The 19,441-nt window shown below is 51.4% G+C and overlaps 1 protein-coding gene across 6 annotated transcripts in view; it reads right to left on the bottom strand.

Annotated features, from left to right (window-relative positions):
* The window catches only part of LOC115077939 (death-associated protein kinase 2-like), a 31,103-nt gene extending 12,828 nt beyond the window's left edge, over positions 1-18,275 (bottom strand). For 2 of the 6 annotated variants that reach the window (XR_003853005.1, XM_029580384.1), the window contains exons 1-4: positions 17,963-18,274; positions 17,159-17,256; positions 5,695-5,766; positions 910-1,040 (exon numbers count right to left, since the gene is read on the bottom strand). Coding sequence is in view for 2 of the 6 variants with exons in the window: in XM_029580384.1 (XP_029436244.1) it covers positions 910-1,040; positions 5,695-5,763 (200 nt within the window). In the remaining 4 variants the exon portion in view is untranslated. Of the gene's footprint in view, positions 1-909; positions 1,041-5,694; positions 5,767-17,150; positions 17,257-17,962 lie in introns of all 6 variants that reach the window. The other 4 variants (XR_003853006.1, XR_003853008.1, XR_003853007.1 and 1 more) reach the window with 4 other exon arrangements.
* Between the last annotated feature and the right edge of the window lie 1,166 nt (positions 18,276-19,441).

Below are 19,441 nucleotides of genomic sequence, written 5' to 3'. Positions count from 1 at the left end.
CAAAGGGAACCTCGGAGATGTGTGGTCAGCGTGCTGGTGAAAGTGAAAGAAGTCTGGCATGGTAGGAAGTACAAGCACACACGAAGCAGTTCTGTGAGCCGAGATATCACCGATCACAGAGCTATTAATAATTCAAATGAGACAGTCTGTGCTTCAGATGGAAAGACAGAGAAGATGCACCAAACAACCTTCAGAACAACCAAGAACTGTATATTTTTAGCACCAATGCACGGAGTTTGCATTTAAAGTTGAGATGGGTCATGTTTTCCACCTCCAGCGGGCTCCCTTTTGGTCTTATTTCTGGGTCTCCTTTCCTCTTGTTTTGGATGGATTCTATTTCTGAATGTTTTGCCCTCGTTTTTTCTGGATAGAAAGGTAAACGTACGTCCTTCCGTTAAAGGCGCGTGCCTTGCTGCTTAAACACATGGCATGTCCTTTAGGGAGATCTAAGTCTGGAAGGGGGCAGCGTGCAGGGAGAGAATGGAAGGTGAGGACGATCAAAATATCAAGGGCAGGCAGCAGACGATCAGAGAAACGCGTGGAAAAACCATTAAAAGGTGGACCCTGATGCTTGGGTTGTCATGTCATCCAGGTCAACCTGATGAGGCCGATCCAGGCCCGGTTTTGCTCCACTGCATGCTGGAAGATGTAGTTTCTACTTTGCTGGGGGAAGCCAGAAGTACAACTCCAGGCAGTGGGGGAGAAACAAAAAAACCAGGGCCTGGATCGGTCTCATCAGGTTGACCTGGCTGCACTACAGAGATGAGGACCTGGCGGTATTGGAGAAGAGCGCGGGCAATCGGGACTGGCGGTGGATAAGCCACAATCGGCAGCCGAAGCAGAGCTAGGGGACAGGGCCGAGATATGCAAGAAGCGCACGGCAGTGGTCCTCTGCACCCGGGATCTTACCTGCCCAGGTTCTCCAGCAGCTCATAGAGTCCCTCCACGTTCTCGTGCTTGAAGCCCGCCATGGTGGGGCTCAGCTCTTCGTCCTCTTCGCTCAGAGGGTGCTCGGCATCCTGTGGGAGGCTGCGTTCATCCTGGCCAGACACGAGAAGGAAACGTGGGATGAGAAGGGTGCAAGACCAGCATTGGGGGGGAGGGGCGGGGCACGACCAGGGATTCGCTCGGCCTGCATCTGCTGAACATCCAAAAGAAAGCATGCAATCACCCCCAAACCGTTAATTGCTCGGATTTTTAAGGCATGCAATCACCCCTAAACCATTAATTGCTCGGATTTGTAAGGCATGCAATCACCCCTAAACCATATATTGCTTGGATTTGAAAGGCATGTATTAGGTGAGTCCCATAAAAAGTTATCACAACTTATTTGTAGATATTTATTTTCCCTAAAATAATTCCTGCAATTTTTGCATCTGAGATGTGCCAAAAAGAAAAAAAATGAAGGGAATTAAATCAGGCAGAGACGAGATAAGGAGTGTAAGACTAAACCTATCTGCCATCAGATTTTGTGTGTTTTGTTTTTTTTAATGTGATTTATATTCTGCCTTTCAGCCACATCCAAGCAAAATTACATTCAGGTACTGTGGGTATTTCTCTGTCCCCGGAGGGCTCAAAATCTATTGGGCCTCATTTACTAAGCATTTTCCCCATAAAGCCTTAGTAAACCAGGCCCCAGGTTTGTACCTTGCCTACTCAGCTTTGCTAAGAGAGCACACTCTTATCTTCATAAGAGTACACAGGTGGGAGCTATCCGCACTGTATAACATTTATGCCAGCTGTTCGTCACCTCTGGGGGGGGTTCCCACATTCTGCCGCTGCTCTTCCACCCGTGAAAGGTCTTCAGATCATAAATGGAGAATTCCTTACGACCCCTCCCCCATCAGTTAAAAGTTTATTCTTGTGATCCAGGCTTGGGGGGGGGGGGGGGTTGAGGCAATTCTAGCAAGTCACAAGTAGCAAAAAAACCTAAGATCATTAGATATCCCCACTGGTGGGTGACAGCGAGGATCGACCCTGCATCCAAACATACAATGTAAGCTCTGCACGTTCTCTCTTTGGCCTTGCGTTTCAAAGGGGAAAAAAAAAAAATCCGGTTATGTTAATGCTTCCCAGGGCTGCTGGGATGGAACGAGGGGGCCCAGCCTCTTCCCAGAGAGCTGCGTAAACATCCCGAAGACACCGCTCTCTAAAATGTCATTGGGGTTCCTCAGAGGCCTAACTTTAGATGACCTATAAAACAAGCCGGACTTCTACCATGAAACTGCGCTGAAAGTTATATTATGGATTTTGATACACATTTTTGGGAGAATTAGATAATTGGCTGAGCATTAAAATGCAAACAGAGCCACTTCCTTGCAAAAACTTCACTCCCACCCCCACAAAAAAAAAGGTGTGCAAAATGTTAGGGTCCCCTACACTGTACGTTCCTGGGTGTTAAGTCTGCTTTGCTAGGACCTCCAAGGATGCCACCAACATGTGGAAGGGAAAAGAAATAGCACAAACTAAAACCATAAAACCCAGGAGAAGAAAGCATGGTGGCATTTTTAACCACCGTGCCCGCCAGAAACCGCAGGAAATAAAATCTTTGGACAGAAGATTCCCTGTTTCCAAACTGCTCAAAGAAACAGACTTTAAAACTAGCCCCCTTATCGGGCAACATACCTGTTTGCCTTATGCGAAGGCCAGCAGCTTTCCCGTACCGGGGAGCACACAAGAAGCCAGGAGCCCTTCACATGATTCCTCCTCCATGCCATCACCAACATGTGACCTTGAGCATGGTCACTTAACATCAAGCAAGGTCACTTAACCTCCTAGTGTCAAAGTTTATCTCAGAAGATCTTGAGGGGAAAGGGACATCCAGGAGTTCTCAACCTTTTTTTTTTTTTACTACTTCTAAGGATTTCCCTCCCCTCTTCTAAAAAAAATTCCTGGGCTCTATTCTCTCCCAACCACAACACGGGTATTTTTCCATATAAATAATTAGCTAAACCAGCATACATGCCAGCTGTATTTTAATTTGTTTCTGGTAGATTCGGTGGTGGAGCCCCCTGAAACCATCTCACAGATACTGGACCCCACTTCTGGGTTCAGAACCCCCTGCGCTATCCTAATCCTGGCACTGCGCGCAAGCTGAAGGCGCCCTGGAAACGGTGGACGCCGTTAAGGGGGAAAGTGCGAAGAAAGTCGGAAGGCGCTCTCGCAAAGCTGAGCGTCAGCCCGGAGGGGCCCCGACAGCAGGGCGAGGGCAGGAAACGTGGCTGCTTGCTCTCTCGCTTTTAAATGGTCCGCACATGGTTTCAATGTGGTTTCCTCTCTGACTTTTCTCGGAATCACAAGTTAAGAATTATGACCCCGGACCTACCCCCCCTGGGCTTTGAACGACCCTTCCCCCCGTCTAGCCGAGCGGCAGAAATGCAGCGCTTAAAGAGGCCAGAAAGCCACCGGGTTATTGAAAGTACCAACCGGGTGATGGGTTTCCGCAATCCGTTTGTGGGGGAAACGGCACTGGGTTGAAGGCGCTTAAGTGACCAGAAGGCTTTTATTACCATCGGAGAGTCGGCCCCTGGTTTTACTCCCAAATGCTTGCAGGGGGGGTCCCCCTGCTTTTCTTGGGGAAATCGGACCTACAGGGGGAGGGGATCAAAGCAGGACTCGCTCAGCCTGCTGACCTGAAGCTCTCTGGTTACCTTACATTTATTTAAAAAAACATATTTATCACCTGCTCCACCTTAAATTCTAGACAGCGCGCAATACGTGCCCTTCTCACACATTATGGGCAAGTCCGGTCCTCGAGGGCTGCAAACCAGTCGGGTTTTCAGGGTACCCCTAATGAATATGCATGAAATAGATTTGCAAACAACTGAGGCAGTGTGTATGCAGGTCTCTCTCATGCATATTCATTAAGGATATCCTGAAAACCCGACTGGTTTGCAGCCCTCGAGGACCGGAATTGCCCACCCCTGCGGGATGCACTGTGCTAACGTAAGGGGGCCCCGAAGCGACGCGGTTCTGGTCAGTGACCCGGCGACGGTGCCCGCGAATTCAAGGAATCTGCCTGGTGCTGGAACACCCTCGGGGCCTGCCCTTTTTGCTTTTCTTTGCTCGTGTATCTGAAATAACGCTTTTCTTCCATGCCTTTTGCAACGTGTAACAGGGACGCATGGCGCCGAAAGGGAGTCCCCATTGGGAGGAGAAGGGGATTTCAGCAGGTGCTTGCCTTAACCCCCAGGGGCATCAACTCGGCTCGGGGGCAAAATCGCCCCGGGACTGCTGCACACACACAGAGTAAACAGCGGCCCGGCTTTCCGGTCTCGCACCAAGCTGGGACAGTGGTACAGGAAGAAGACTGCTGAAGCTTTGAGTCAGTGCGGGGGGTCAGAGCCAAGAGTATCCCCTGGACACCAGGCTGGGGCCCACCCGAGGTCAGTGCTGGCTCAGGAGGAAGGCCGCCCCCACCTGGGCAGCTGTCAGTACTGACTAAGAGGGAGTAGCTTAGATACTGGCCCAGAGGGACGAGGCTCCCCTAAATTCAGGCTGCGACGCTGGGTCAGCGGGAGGAGTGTGCGCCCTAACCTCCTTGCTGGGACATTAGGTCAGTGGTGGCTCGGAGGGGTGAGTGGCTTTAGTTCATTACTGTCCCAAGGAAAAAAGCACCCAGCAGCTACTGCTCCCTGGACGTCTCCCGTCCAAGCACTAGACACAGGCCTGCCCCTACTTGGCGTCCGGGATCAGAAATAAAGGTGGGCGATGGCTTATTTACCAGGCCGCTCACTCTTTACCCGCTGTTCCTAAGCCCACAGAGAATTGCAGCCTGCTCCCCCATGCCCTGAAATCTCCAGGCCCTGGGCCTAGGACACACCTGCAACAGAGCAGCAGGCTGGACCCCCCCCCCCCCCCTCGAGCATTAGGCAAGGGGATCCAATGTCAGAAGGGGTGCCGGACGGGGAGGAGACAACAGCTCTGGGAAGCACAGTATGCAAGACTTAGCAAAGGATCAGCTCGTAAATCAGGCCCCACCCATGATACCGGCTTTGTTCTCATTGTGATGCAGTAAAGCCCTTAGTGGAAGCTCCCCCCCCCCCCCCCCCCCGCAACCAAAACACAGCCCCCCCGCAAGCCTGCAGCATTCAGCACCAAATACTAAGGCATCTCCCCGGGGCCATCCAGCCCACGGTATCCTTCTCTGATCCTCTTCTCTTTCCTTTCTCCCCCTCCCCCCTCTTTTTTTTTTGTCGGTATTGGGAGATATAAAACTGTTAACCTCTCTTCCAGCCTCCTCCTGTGGGGAATTAACAGATTCGATATTATGCAGCGGGCTCCACAGGGGATGGTCTGGGGCCCCAGGATAATCTATAATGGTTGGGGCACAGCAGAACCACTGATGACCGACTCTCTGACCTGTCCCAGGAGTCTGGCTTATGGGGGAGAGTGGGAGAAGATGCAGGAGAACAGGTGGCTACACGTGTCGCATACAAATTTGACCCTTAATGAGCAGCTGGAAGAGGAAATGGATTCTTAGATTCTGCTGGATGGTCTCTTCTCTTTGCCCTCTTAGGCCCTTCTACCTCAAGCTGAATATGGTGCAGGTTGGGAAGCTACAGCTCTGCCTAGTAGTGGGGTTATCCAATGCAAGCCACCAAAGCTTCCACACCGTGAATCAGGAGATGCCAGCGGAGCCCAGCCACCACCACCCAGGCTCCTTCCTGCGGTCAGGAGGGCCGCACCTCTCACCTCAGGAACTTCTGAGGGGGTCCCGGCCCCATCACTGGCAAGGCCTGGGACCTTTCCACTCTCTGCCATTGGCTGGAAACACAAAAGACTCAACGTCAGCACCCAAGAGGACCTCAGAGCCACCTCCATCTACAGCCAGGAGGAAATTCTGCATCGTGCCTTGACTGGAGGACATCCCGGAGGTTACGCGGGAACTCTGCTCTGCTGCCTGGTACAGAGAGATAGCAACAGAAGGGACCTGCCCAGGTCTGCTGTCAATCCTGGGTCTTCCGTCATCTTGAGTTACTTCAAGGTATAGTAGAACAAGAAACATACAGGGCACATCAGATTACAAAGGGCGCACTTGTTGACCCCCATCAATGCAAGCTTTCCTTTATACATGCTACTGCCTAGTGCTCCTTGCTACCAACTGAGAGGCCCCATTCCTATATTTGCCTGGCGTTGGGTTGACCAAGGCTGATGTGTTTGCAAATGCAGCAACCCCCAGCCCCTACAGGTGAAAGGTACGTCAAGCATTGCTCTTCTGGCGACACCTAGTGGATGGCCATAGACTAGCAGTAGAGGTTGCCACCCTAAAGGCATGAAGGGAGTGAATTGATTAGATGACTTAAAAAGCAAACACAAGTGCCAGCTAACGCCACAAAGTGTGTTATGGGGGAGTATACATTACTATTTTGGAATCATCATTACAGGCTTCAGTTCCCAAGGAGGGATATAAGAGGACTAGACTGAATCAGCAGAAATCCCACTGCCAGTGACTCCACATAACCTTCGGTGAGCTGCTTAACCTCACTGTACCTCTGGACCCCCCCCCCCCCCCAGCTAAAAACCACCTCATCTACGGTCAACTCAAGGCGATTTACAATTTTGAAAACTACAAACCAAAATTATTCATATTTGAGATAGAATAAAATAAAAGAATCAGGTGCCACACGTGGAAGCCAGCACGCTTCCACGTGTGGGTAGACCCAGTGAGGACACGTAATACAGAAAGACAAACATGCTTTCGCCTCCCAGCCTTTTCCCAGGGGAGCACCTGCAACATGTCCCACTTGCCCGTGCCACTTCCCGGGACTCGCTCTGCCGATCACAGGCCTCCCAACTCACTTTCTGCGGAAGTCCACGTGGGACATCAATAACAGGAGAAAGATTAAACTATCATCCCCCCAGCTTGCCGCGGGTTCTGCGGTGGCAGGTACAAGGACTGGACCGGCACGCCCTGCCCTACAGCCCCAGACAGCAGACACTCCAAGTCCTAAGAAAAACGGAGCTGGGCCACCTGTCACTAGCTAGGATGGGAAGAGGCCCCCCCCCCCCTGTCACCGGCTTCACCCTTAACCCCAGCCCTCCCTGCAGAGCTGCGAAACCAAAAGACGCCCTTTTGTCGGCGGGTTTCTGCTTTCACAGCCAAACTGATGTTCATAAAAGCCTGTGTGTGATCACCACGGGATCTCCTACTGCCCACAGATGTGCAAGCACACATACCTTGTCGCCCCATCCTTGGTTGATGCGTTCAACACATCTATTTGTGTGGTGCGGAACTTCTCCGTCTTGACACCCTTCCCACTCCCTCCCCTCCATGCCCCACATTTGACCCTACAGCACTCGACCTTTTCTGCCTACAAGAAGGCACCAGAAAAAAAAACAAAACCCCACACCCCAAAATAAACCCCATATCCTCCACGCACACCACAAACGGACAGAAAAACAGAAGCAAAAACCACTCTAGGGGGGTCTCGAAGCTGCCAAATTCAGAACAGAGCCACAAACAGAATTTCAAGGGCAAGGGGAGCATGATCTGAGCATGCAGAGAGGAAAGGGTCCAAATATGAGAGACTTCCTCTTTACCGAGAGGGCGGTGGATGCTTGGAGCCAGTAAGAAGCAGCAGTGGGAACCAGCCCTGCGACAGAACTCACGCAGGCTAGGGGCAGATTGGAAGGGAACTGGTTCTGGGCCCGGCCAACTCAGAATTGGTTCACTCACAAAACGTGCAGCACAGCAGACACCTAGGTTAAAGGCCAGCAGAAACCCACATGCTCCACATAAGGGCATAGGTTAAACAGACCTCGGACACAATCTGTTTTTGATGGGCACAGAATAGCCACGTGGCAGTTGTTCTGTGTGTCTGTGTTTTTGGGGGGTGGGTGAGAGAGATCACCACCCCCCCCCCTCCCATCCCCAGCAACACAGCACAATAAGAAACTCAGCATGACTGACGCTGATGAGAAAAAAGGAAGACAGATGGACTGAGAAACATGCTATGCCCCTGTGCTCTTCCACAGACTTGGCAGCTTTACGTAAGGGATGTGTCACATATTAGGAGCTACCACCCAGGAAAGAGATCCAGGCATCATAGTGGATAATACTTTGTAATCGTCGGCTCAGTGTGCTGCAGCAGTCAAAAAAGCAAACAGAATGTTAGGAATTATTAGGAAGGGAATGGTTAATACAACGGAAAATGTCATAATGCCTCTGTATCGCTCCATGGTGAGACCGCACCTTGAATACTGTGTGCAATTCTGGTCGCCGCATCTCAAAAAAGATATAGTTGCGATGGGGAAGGTACAGAGAAGGGCTACCAAAATGATAAAGGGGATGGAACAGCTCCCCTATGAGGAAAGGCTGAAGAGGATAGGGCTGTTCAGCTTGGAGAAGAGATGGCTGAGGGGGGATATGATAGAGGTCTTTAAGATCATGAGAGGTCTTGAACAAGTAGATGTGAAATGGTTATTTACTCTTTCGGATAATAGGAGGACTAGGGGGCATTCCATGAAGTTAGCAAGTAGCACATTTAAGACTAATCGGAGAAAATTCTTTTTCACTCAACGCACAATTAAGCTCTGGGATTTGTTGCCAGAGGATGTGGTTAGTGCAGTTAGTGTAGCTGGGTTTAAAAAAGGTTTGGATAAGTTCTTGGAGGAGAAGTCCATTAACTGCTATTAATCAAGTTTACTTAGGGAATAGCCACTGCTATTAATTGCATCAGTAGCATGGGATCTTCTTGGTGTTTGGGTAATTGCCAGGTTCTTATGGCCTGGATTGGCCACTGTTGGAATCAGGATGCTGGGCTTGATGGACCCTTGGTCTGACCCAGCATGGCAATTTCTTATGTTCATTATTATTATTCGTATTATATATTTCTTTTTGCATTATCTTTATAACTGGGTACATATAATAAATATCCATTGTCCTGGGATCTGCTATCGCTCCAGCTTGTTGCGTGCGTGCGAGCCAGTGTGCGGTGTATGCCGTCAAGAGAGAAAATGCAGGATTCGGGCCTCTTTGTGTTCTCATGTGTTTGCCGCAGCCACGCATGGCGTGACACGGAACACGGGTGTAGAGGACAGTGGCAGGAACAGGGCTGGGAGGTTACAGTACTGAAAACCAACCCACCCTTCACTCCCTGAAGAGCAGAGGCCAGGGGAGAGGTGACAAGAAAGTAGGGCCTTCCAATACTGCAGGCCATGGGATAGCTGGGTTGAAACCAGCGGGCTACATCTCGCCAGAAACCAACTGGGCTGACGTCAGAAGGCTGCTGTGGCCACGTTGGTGGCTTTAGAGTCGTTGGGGCCCTGGACAAGTGTAATTTATAGCTCCTTGGAGGCTTGCGTTTGTGGACATATAAGCAAGTTGAGCATTTTTTTAAATTTACATTTGATTTCACCCTATCCATGAAGTTGTGCCGTGGATCATTTTTAATACCCTTTCGGAGCCCCTTCTTTGCAAAGACTTCATCATCCTCCAAAAGAAAACCTCTTGCTAAAATTTTTGTGGCCCCTACAGTGTGAGGCCCAGGCCCAGTCGCCTGGTTCTTGCACCCCCTAAGGCCGCCGCCGCAGGCTGGCTGGGTGCCGTCCAGCGAGGACCAAAGAGGCAGGATGTGCCAGCCACAGCCTCGGTTGCTCTATTAGCCGTTTAGTACATAAGCTGCAAAGTTTATGTGGTTCCGGGGTCGGATTACAGATGGGATCTCCTACACACAGAACCGAGTAGGAAGACCAGGAAAACCGACCTGGCTAGGGAGCGAGATCCCCACATGGGATGCTGAAGCCATTTTTGGTGCCTGTGCAGCCACCTCTAGAGATGATGGACCCGCATTTCAGATTTTTGGGAGGGGGGCAACCGATGGGAGGGCTACTGAAAAATGAGTGACTGCTAAAAAGAGCCCTTGGTGGGTGCAAGGGCATCACCGCTGGCCATATAATGTCTCTCAGCAACTGGCAGGTGGACAGGGTCCTCTTGGCTCACCCTATCTGTCCCGTTTCCTCCTCCTCCTCCCCCCCCTGTAGCCCATCTGCAATGTTACCACAGATCCTGTCCCCACCCTGTTGCTTCCTTCTTTGTGCCTTTCTTATTTGCACCATTTTAATGAAATAAAAACAAAACGCAGGGTCTCCATCCCCTCGTGGTCAAACTCTTGCTTTCAGCCCTCTCTGGGGCTAATTTAATTTTCTTTCTTTTCTTAGCCGGCACTGTGATGCCTTTAAAGGGTTCTCCCCCCCCCCCCCCCCCCCCCCCCCCCCCCATGACGATCAGTACAGCAGCACCGTCTCAATTCACTTCGATTTCTAATCGAGGGTGACGCTAAGCAAACAAAACAAAGCTGTCAAAATCCTCTTTTAAGTCTTAAAATCTGGATTAAAAAAAAAAACAAAACCCAAATAAATTGAAGGTGTCCACGTTTCTAGCACAACACAAGGAATGTGCATTTCCTGTTTAATGCACCGGTTCCCCCCTCTCCCCTATTTATCAGGCTGGGTGGGGGGGGAGCCCTCTCCTCTTGAATGGATTTGCTTGAACTTGGGCAGGCGGTGTGTGGCGCTTCAGTATCACCTCCTCCCGTGCAGCATCAGCCGTCGGCGAAGGCGGACGGACTGACGCCATGAAAGCAACAGGCGCTTTAAAAAAAAAAAAAAAAAAAGGGGGACGACTTTATATCACATTTCCAGCTGAGCCCACCGAGGGTGCTGCCGTCACCTGGCCGATGCTTTAAAATATCCTTCCCGACCACGCAGCGGCCTCGGAGCCCGCGGAAACCTCCTGCCGGGGGGCGGAGACTCAGCCAGCGCCGCCAAAAAATGCACGAATGATTACCAAATCGTAGGGGGGGAGGGGGAGGTACGGGGGGAACCTCCGGCCCCTCCATCTGCCGGAGGGCAGCTGCTTCCAGGCAACAGAGAGGGAGTGCGATGCTGCAGGCAGGCCGGCAGCACAGCTTTCTTAAAGCGGCAGGTGGGCAGCGGAATGAAAAAACCATTAAAAAAAATAAATTGAAAAACGAATGGGGAAGGGAGGGGCACGGTCTGTACAAACTTTTGCCCCAAACCAGGGCTTCCTGCCTAGGGACTCTAAGCAGACGTGTGGATTGGATGACTGCTTATTTCTATGGGTCCAAAGTACTGTAGAGACATGTGTAAGAGACGGTCCCAGGCACGAAGAGCTTACAATCTAGTGGTTTTGGGAAATGTATTTTATTACGGTAACCGTAACTGAAACAAAGAAGGCTAAGATCGGGAGGAGGTAAAAGCTGCTTCAGAGAAAAAGGGGGAAGGGGGGGGGGTTTAGGTATGCACCAGCTCAGGGAGGCCGTTTCAGGCATATGGCGTAGGAAGGTGGAAAGTGCGGAGCCGGGAACTGCGCCGCGCTCACCAGCACGGGCACAGGAAACAGAGAACACATCCTGAGCTTCTGCTTCCATGGCCGCTCTGCAGAAACAAAGATGGAGGTGGGTGGGTGAAAGTCCCACAGCCAACCGGGTACAGGTAAATCCTGGGGCCTGTTCCTTTGCCCAGAAACCTTTGCAAATTCCCAGCGTCCAAGCTTGAGCGATCCTGGCCCAGAGTTTCTCTGTTCCCTCCCAGATTTGGCTACCAGAGCGAGGAGTTTGAGTGCTGTTTGACCTTGCATCATCCGTACAGCAGCCTAATAAATCTGTTCCTGTGCCGCCCCCCTCCCCCCAGTTATCTGCAGCCCGCAGACACACGGTGCGGCCTTAATAGCATCTTCGCCAGGAGGGATTGCCAACTCATACCAGCTCAGCTGAATAGGCTGGTCTGGCCCTGATTTTGCCCCATTGCATGAAGTGGAGCTGTAGCTCCACTTTCCCTAAGAAAATCAAAAAGTACAACTCTCTGCATGCACCGATCTAAAACCAGGAGTGGATCTTCCTGTTCGGCTGACCTGGGACAAGGTGGCAACAGGATTCTCCGGTTTAGCCCAGTTCTCTTCTGGACCATTCTGCCAGGGGGGAGGGGTCACCCCCTGGTCCATCTGGGACAGACCAAGTCAGTCCTGGTCTGTTTTGTCCTCCTGCCTTTCCCACCGAAACCAGGGTGAGGGGTGCAGAACAGGGACTGGATCACATAAGCAACCCTTGTCCAAGCTCAGAGAGGCACAGAGAGCAGGCGAAAGAGGAAGGAAATGTTAGTTTGTCACGTACATACATAAAAACAAATAAGAGGAGAAAGATAAATCTCAAACCCAGAGTGGAAACGAGGAAGCGCAGACTGCAGGAGCGGAAAGGGTGCAACCTGCCCAGCGACCCCAGCCTCTGCAGGGAGACTTCAGGCTCTTCCTGGTTTCAGGAACCTGCCTCTCCAATGCATCGTGGGATATGTGGTCCTTCCATTGGAAATCAGCAGGTACCAGAATGCAATGGGGGGAGCCGGTGTCAGAAAGCCAAGACCAGACTGCAGTCTCCCTCCAGGAACCGGGTCAGCGTGAACACTCCAGATCCTGCCTTGTGCGTGACTCAGTTTCCTCCTGTCTCCTGTAGCAGAGGTTCCCAAGCCTGTCCCGGGGGACCCCCCCCCCCCAGGCAGTCGGGTTTTCGGGATATCCACAATGAATATGCAAGAGAAAGAAATTTGCATGCTACGGAGGCAATGCATGCAAATTTAGCTGATGCATATTCATTGTGGATACATCCTGAAAACCCGACTGGCTGAGAGTCCCCCAGGACAGGATTGGGAACCTCCGCCCTATATAGTACTGTGCATACATACTTTGCTACAAATATATATATATATTTATATATATATATATCCTATAGAAATTTACAATTACAAATGCATGGGAACAAGACGCAGGAGCCCCCTGAAGAGTGGAAAGTTCTCACATCTGCTCAGCTACATCGCCCTTCTGCTGATGCGGTTAAGCCAGTGTCATCACAGTCAGCCACAGGCAGCCAGGCCCTCAGCCGGCCCAACTGATTCTCCGGGGAAGCCTCCTCGTTCTGTTTCTAACGAATGCTGAAAGCTGGCAGGGCTCGGATTAAGCCCTGTCGAGGCCAAGAGGCGCCTCACAGTCAACAAACACAAAAGGTAAAACTAGGAATTTTCTACACTCTTATGAAAACTGAGAGTCCCCCTCATAACCTGAGGCCCTTGGTGGTACCTTAGGGAGCTTGTGCCCGGCTGCCAGGTGGCTTCCGGTTAACGGGGGGGGGGGGGGCCCTGTTATGTTTGATTTCCTTAGGCACGTCAAATCCCCAGCACGGCAATGGGGCCCGGTCCGGAACTGACTCGGAGCCACCCCCAGCGCCTGCCACCGAGGGCAGGACCCTGCGTTCCCTCACGCTAGGTTCGGGTGCCTGGGTGTAACGGATTATAGGCGTGGGGTGGACCAAGCACTCTGGCGGAGGCTGGCACCCACCGGATAGCGCCAGCTCCTGGGAGAGGCACTGCTTGCGGCCCGAACCCAGAGACTGCCTGTGTCTGCCATGGGTTAACCTTGTGGGAGATCCCAGGCAGAATACAAAAAAAAAGCAAAAACAAAACTGGCCTATTTTTTTCCTTTCTGTGAAGGTCTGTCCTGCTTCCAAGCATTCCAGAGATAGTTTTTTTTTTTTGGGTGCCAGCTAGGGGAGGATGAGTGGGGGAGGGAGGCGCCGCACATGACAAGTAGAGTCGATTAACCATCCAGGGCAGGTCACTCGCGCCAAGAATCCCCAGGATCTCTCTTGGCCGAACCAACTCCCGGCTCTTGAAGGTTTATAGGCTTCCTTAAGAGAAGAATATCCGACGATGCACGCAACACGGGCGCAGCTTCTTACAATTCTTGCATCCCCCATCTTTCTGATGTTATTCGCAGTCTTCCCCCCCCCCCCCCTGCTATTCCAGGACTGAGGACTCACCCCCCACCAACACCTCCACTCACCTAACCAGCAGTACCAGCGCACCTCAGTCCTACACTGTAGCCCCTCCGGCTATTCCAGTACCGAGACCCTCACACGCAGCTCTGCCAACGCCCCTCACTCCTGCCTTGCAGCATACCCTAAACCGAACTCCCCCTCTCCTCCTGCACTCTCCCCCCCCCTCCACCGCTCCCCCATTTCCCCCTCTTCGGTCCTCGCAGCTGCGTTCCTCGGCCGCTCCTCAGCAGAAGCTCCCAATTAGAAACACATGTGCCAGTGGAGACGGTCCTGGAAATATTTCCCCTTAACGTCGCTCTCCCTCTGCTCTGCCTTCACGTGCAGCTTCCACGGGTGGGGGGGAGAGCTCCAAGCCGCAGTCACCGTGGGACCTGTCTGCAGCAGGGCGGATGCGAGCGCCACTCCCGCTCCTTCACCTTGGCGGGAGAGGGAGAGATCCGTAAACATTAAAGAAATCTCTCTGGCATCAGTCAGAAATGTAATGGATCCACATTCCTTACTTCACCGGAGCTTTCGGGGGGGGTATCTAGGGGGGCCAGGCCCTCCCCGGCTCAATCACTGGGCACCGCAGAGAGCTACCCCCCCCCCCCCCCCCCCCCAAAAAAAAAACCAGATCCTGCGTGCGACTTTAGAAGCTTATAAATTGCATGTTTTGGTTTCTTCTGGTCACGCCGAGCAGATGCTTCCTGACAGCCAGGACGGGCAACGTGGGCAGCCACAGGAAGGAAGCCGAGGGCAATCAATTAGAAGAAAAACATGACTGTTTTGGAGCGGATAACATTTAAGGATCTGGGGATGCATAGTGTTACACTGTAGCACTATGGACTGTTGGACAGAATGTCAAAACCGGCTGACCTTCATTGACTAGGACAGGCGAAAGGGCCTCTGCAGCAGGGCCGCCAAGAATAAAAAAAACAAAACAAACAGCTGTGGCAGTGCCAAGGCTAGGCAAGGTCTGTAGGACAAAGACCGTCATGTGGCGCAGGGTTAGGGGTTACCACCTCCTGCAGGTCAGCCCCAAGAGGCTTGTCCAGTCTCGCCTTTGCCACATGGCAGCATGGAGATGCAGCACCTACTGCTTGCATGCAAAGAGGCAAAACCATTATCGGATCGGCATCTTGGGGCTGACCTGGATGAGATGGGAACTCCAGGTACATCGGGGGTGTCAGGATTATACAGCGATTCCTCTGGGGTGTCCTCATTCGTCTTCTGGTGTGTCCCTCCCCCCCACCCCACACACACACATCTCCATGCCCCGTACAGAGTGTCAACCCTTCGGGGGGGGATCAGTACCACATACATAAGAAATTGCCATGCTGGGTCAGACCAAGGGTCCATCAAGCCCAGCATCCTGTTTCCAATAGAGGCCAAACCAGGCCACAAGAACCTGGCAATTACCCAAACACTAAGAAGATCCCATGCTACTGATGCAATTAATAGCTGTGGCTATTCCCTAAGTAAAATTGATTAATAGCCGTTAATGGACTTCTCCTCCAAGAACTTATCCAAACCTTTTTTGAACCCAGCCACACTAACTGCACTAAGCACATCCTCTGGCAACAAATTCCAGAGCTTTATTGTGCGTTGAGTGAAAAAGAATTTTCTCCGATTAGTCTTAAATGTGCTACTTGCTAACTTCATGGAATGCCCCCTATTCCTTCTATTATTCGAAAGTGTAAATAACCGATTCACATCTACTTGTTCAAGACCTCTCATGATCTTAAAGACCTCTATCATATCCCCCCTCAGCCGTCTCTGGGACTGCAGGGTTCTAATCCTCACCCTGCCTTCTGACTCTCTGCGATCACTTCACCTGCCTTTCGCTGCAGTTCGCCTTACGCCAGCTAACCTAACCGAGCTGGCCCCACCCACCCCGTCCCATTCGGAACCTGCGGAGCAGCGCACCTCGAAGAACGGGGCCATCCACCCCAGAGGTGGCTGCGGGGAGCTTTCTGAAGCACGGTGATCCATAAGCCACACCGGGACTCTGCCGAGCCGAACGGCACCAAAAAAACTTCCATTGCACATCTGAGGAAGAAATAGCTGTGAGGCCAAAGCCGCAGACTCTGGGCCGGGTGAGGTGCCCTTGCCGCGGCGAAGCGCACGTTATAACAAGATACAAGAGTAGAGTAACAGTGAATGAGGGCAGATAAAGACCATCATGGCCCTGCCAGTATTCCCAGCTGAAAGCCCTCAACTTTGAGGTGGACACACATCTACATTCTCACATGGAGCCCGATCTCGCTCCCTTATCTTAACCCTCTGCCCCCCCCCCCCGCCTGCCACATCTGTCCCCAGCATGTCAAAACTCTGCCGCACTGCTGGCCTCCACCACCTCCCCTGGCAGGACCACATTACCTCCTGGTACTCAGGGGCTTTCACAGTTACCAGTCTTGGGGGGGGAGGGTGAAGGAACCATGCAGGGTGCTTCTGTGCTGATCATCATCAGAAAACCCTCCCTCCCCCTCACCTGCTTCCTCAGGCAGGTATCAGGTCCAGGAAGATCTAAAGAGCGAACCATGGGAGAAACATATATATATATATATATATATATATATATATATATAATTTTTTTGAAGTGTTGTTGGGAGTGGGCATGATTAAATAGTGCACACTTTTTATTCCAACCCCAAAAAAAAAACCATAGATAGATGTGAAAGCAGGACAGTAATGAGAGTGAGGATTGGAAAGAAGAAGGGAAGTGGGACAGGCAAGCTGCTGCAGCTGCTTTATAAGGGCAGAACTGACACAGGTCAGACTGGGAGCCAGCCCGAGGCTCCCCGTCCCTGTCACTGATGTTTCCAGAGCTGACAGATGTGAAGGGAAACAGAGCCTGGCTGGAAAGATAAGGGTGAGGGTTGTTGGGGTTTTGGTTTTTTTTGGTTGTTTATTTTAAATCTCCTCTATCATCTGCAAACCCTCTCTGGCTCTGGAACTAGAGAGAAGCCACACGCACATCTGGATCGCAAGAAGACCCCGAATGCTGAGAATTAGCAGTACTTTCTCCTCGCCGCCTTGTCCTTTATAGAAGGGGAAATGCAAAGATCACACCCCCTCAGGTAGAATAATGTCACTAGCTGCAAACAGATGTTCATTTTTCTCCTGCAAATCATTGTTCTCTGCCCCTGATGCAGGTACCTGCTTCCCTGAGCTTCCCTGGCTTGTTACTCTTCTCTCTGTCAAATGAAAAACAAAACAAAACCCCAAAACAAACAAAAAAAACCTCTCCAACAAGAAACAACCCGAAAGCAAACAAATCTAGATAAATATTAATAGGGAAACTGGAAGCCAGAGATTACTGACCTACTCACCGGGTGGCAGCGAACCTTCTGCTCCTGAAGGCCTCACGGGTCACGGGGTCTCCGGTTAAGGGTGCTCCGTGTGGGTCTTTCTTGTCATGGGCCTTTGCCTTGGAAGATGAGGAGAGGGACGGTTAATAAGAGAGTCTGCTCTGCTGAAGCTGCTCCCTTTAAGTGCGTTTTTAAAAACCTCACCCCCCCCCCCAGACAGAGAGATGTAAATTCTTGCCTCTAGGTCTGCAGATTCCTCTTTGGGTTAAACCCCCCCCCCCCCCCCTGCTCTGGCAGCAGCAGCTCCCTGCAGGGCTCTGGATGTGTTAACAGGTTTTTGATTCCTGCTGTCCAGCACAGCCCAGAAAGTCACTCCTTCTCCATCTTCCCTCCTTGCTGTGGGTCTCTCTCTCTCTCTCTCTCTCTCTCTCTCTCTCTCTCTCTTTGTAGCTTCTTTCTTTGCCCCTTTTGCTGCTGGGGATCACAACAGATTCTTTCCCGAAGCCATCAGGATGAGGAATGCCTGAAAAAGTCGGGGAAGGAGCCTTTCCCGGTACCACATGGCGGCCAGAGACACAAGCACACAGCCCAGAGATTCACAAAGTCACACACAGTGTCACAGGCACAGCCACACACACACACACACACACACACACCAGAGAATCACAAAAGACACACCGTCACACCCATAACAGAGAGGCATTCACACACACAGAGTCCCACGCACAACAGAGATCCACAAAGTCTCTCTCTCTCACACACACAGTCACCTAAGGCAGAGTTAGAGAGACACACACATAGTGTCACTTGCCCGCAGAGACTCACAAAGTCCTGCAGAAAGCCGCATCCAATCACCCAGACTCATAGATCCACGGACCTACAAAGTCACCCAGAATGTCCTTCCTGGCTGCAGCTGTCAGCCGTCTCCAGGGAGCTCCCTTCCAAAGCTGGGTCTGGTTTCCGGAGCAAAACAAAAAGGCGATCGCCTCAGAAGTGCAGCCTGGATCCTGGGTGGGTGTGTAATCAGCTGGGAGCTCGTACGGCAGGGGAGAGAGAGAGAGAGAGAGACCCCCTGCAGGGAGCACCTCTCAGCCCTCAGCAGACCAGGTGCACTGAAATAGGAAGGAGAGAGCAAGGCAGAGCTCCTCCCTCAGCAGAACACTAGCTCCGCCCCTCCTGCCTTTCCCTCTCTTGTGTCTGTCCCCTCCCTTCATTCCTCCCCCATCTCTGTTTTGCTCGCTGCATTTGATCTCATGCCAGGATCTGTCCGCACTTCCAGCTTTGCTATACATGCTTATCTCTCACTGATGTTTTTTTTTTCCTTTCTGTTATTTAAAAAATAAGATCTGAGGCTATGGAGCGGAAGGGTGTGTTTGGGGGGGGGGCAGAGATTGCAGGCAGGACCTCAGTTTGGAAGATCAAGGGGTATCAGTTCCCAGAGGGGTGCGAGGAAGGCAGCTGGGTGTGTTCAGCCGGGGGGGGGGAGCTGTGGGGGCAGGAGCGTCCTCCAAATGTGCTTGACTCTGTTCCAGGACTTCCGTGTCTTCTTCTGCTCCTGGCTCTTCACAGCTGCAATGAATCTTCTGACACCTCCCCATTCTTCCAGGATGCGCTATCACCTGACAGGAGACGCCACGCTGTGTGACCGTCTCAAGCCCTGCCTGGTAGATTTATGTTTTTCATTTAAGGACAATCGTAAGACAATTCTGCTTTTTAATTATGGATTTACCAAAGGAGCACACACTATACTGAGAAGGGGCTGATTTATCAAAGGACTGCTCACTGCACTGATAACAGTGAGAAGGGGTGATTTACCAAAGGAGCGCTCACTGCACTGATAACAGTGAGAAGGGGTGATTTACCAAAGGAGTGCTCACTGCACTGATATAAATGAAAAGGGGTGATTCACCAAAAGAGTGCTCACTGCACTGATAACACTGAAAAGGCACTGATTTACCAAAGGAGCACTCAGTGCACTGATAACACTCAGAAGGAGCTGATTTACCAAAGGAGCGCTCACTGCACTGATAACAGTGAGAAGGGGTGATTCACCAAAGGAGTGCTCACTGCACTGATATCACTGAAAAGGCACTTATTTACCAAAGGAGCACTCACTGCACTGATAACACTCAGAAGGAGCTGATTTTCCAAAGAAGCGCACACTACACTGATAACACTGAAGACACCAATTTACCAAAGGATTGTACACTGCACTGATAACACTGAGAAGGAGCTGATTTATCTAAGGAGTGTACACTGCACCAATAATACTGAGAAGGGGGCGATTCACCAAAGAAGCAAACA

The sequence above is a fragment of the Rhinatrema bivittatum genome, chromosome 16, assembly GCF_901001135.1.
Source record: "Rhinatrema bivittatum chromosome 16, aRhiBiv1.1, whole genome shotgun sequence".
Lineage (NCBI taxonomy): Eukaryota > Metazoa > Chordata > Amphibia > Gymnophiona > Rhinatrematidae > Rhinatrema > Rhinatrema bivittatum.
This window is presented reverse-complemented; position numbering and strand designations above follow the sequence as displayed.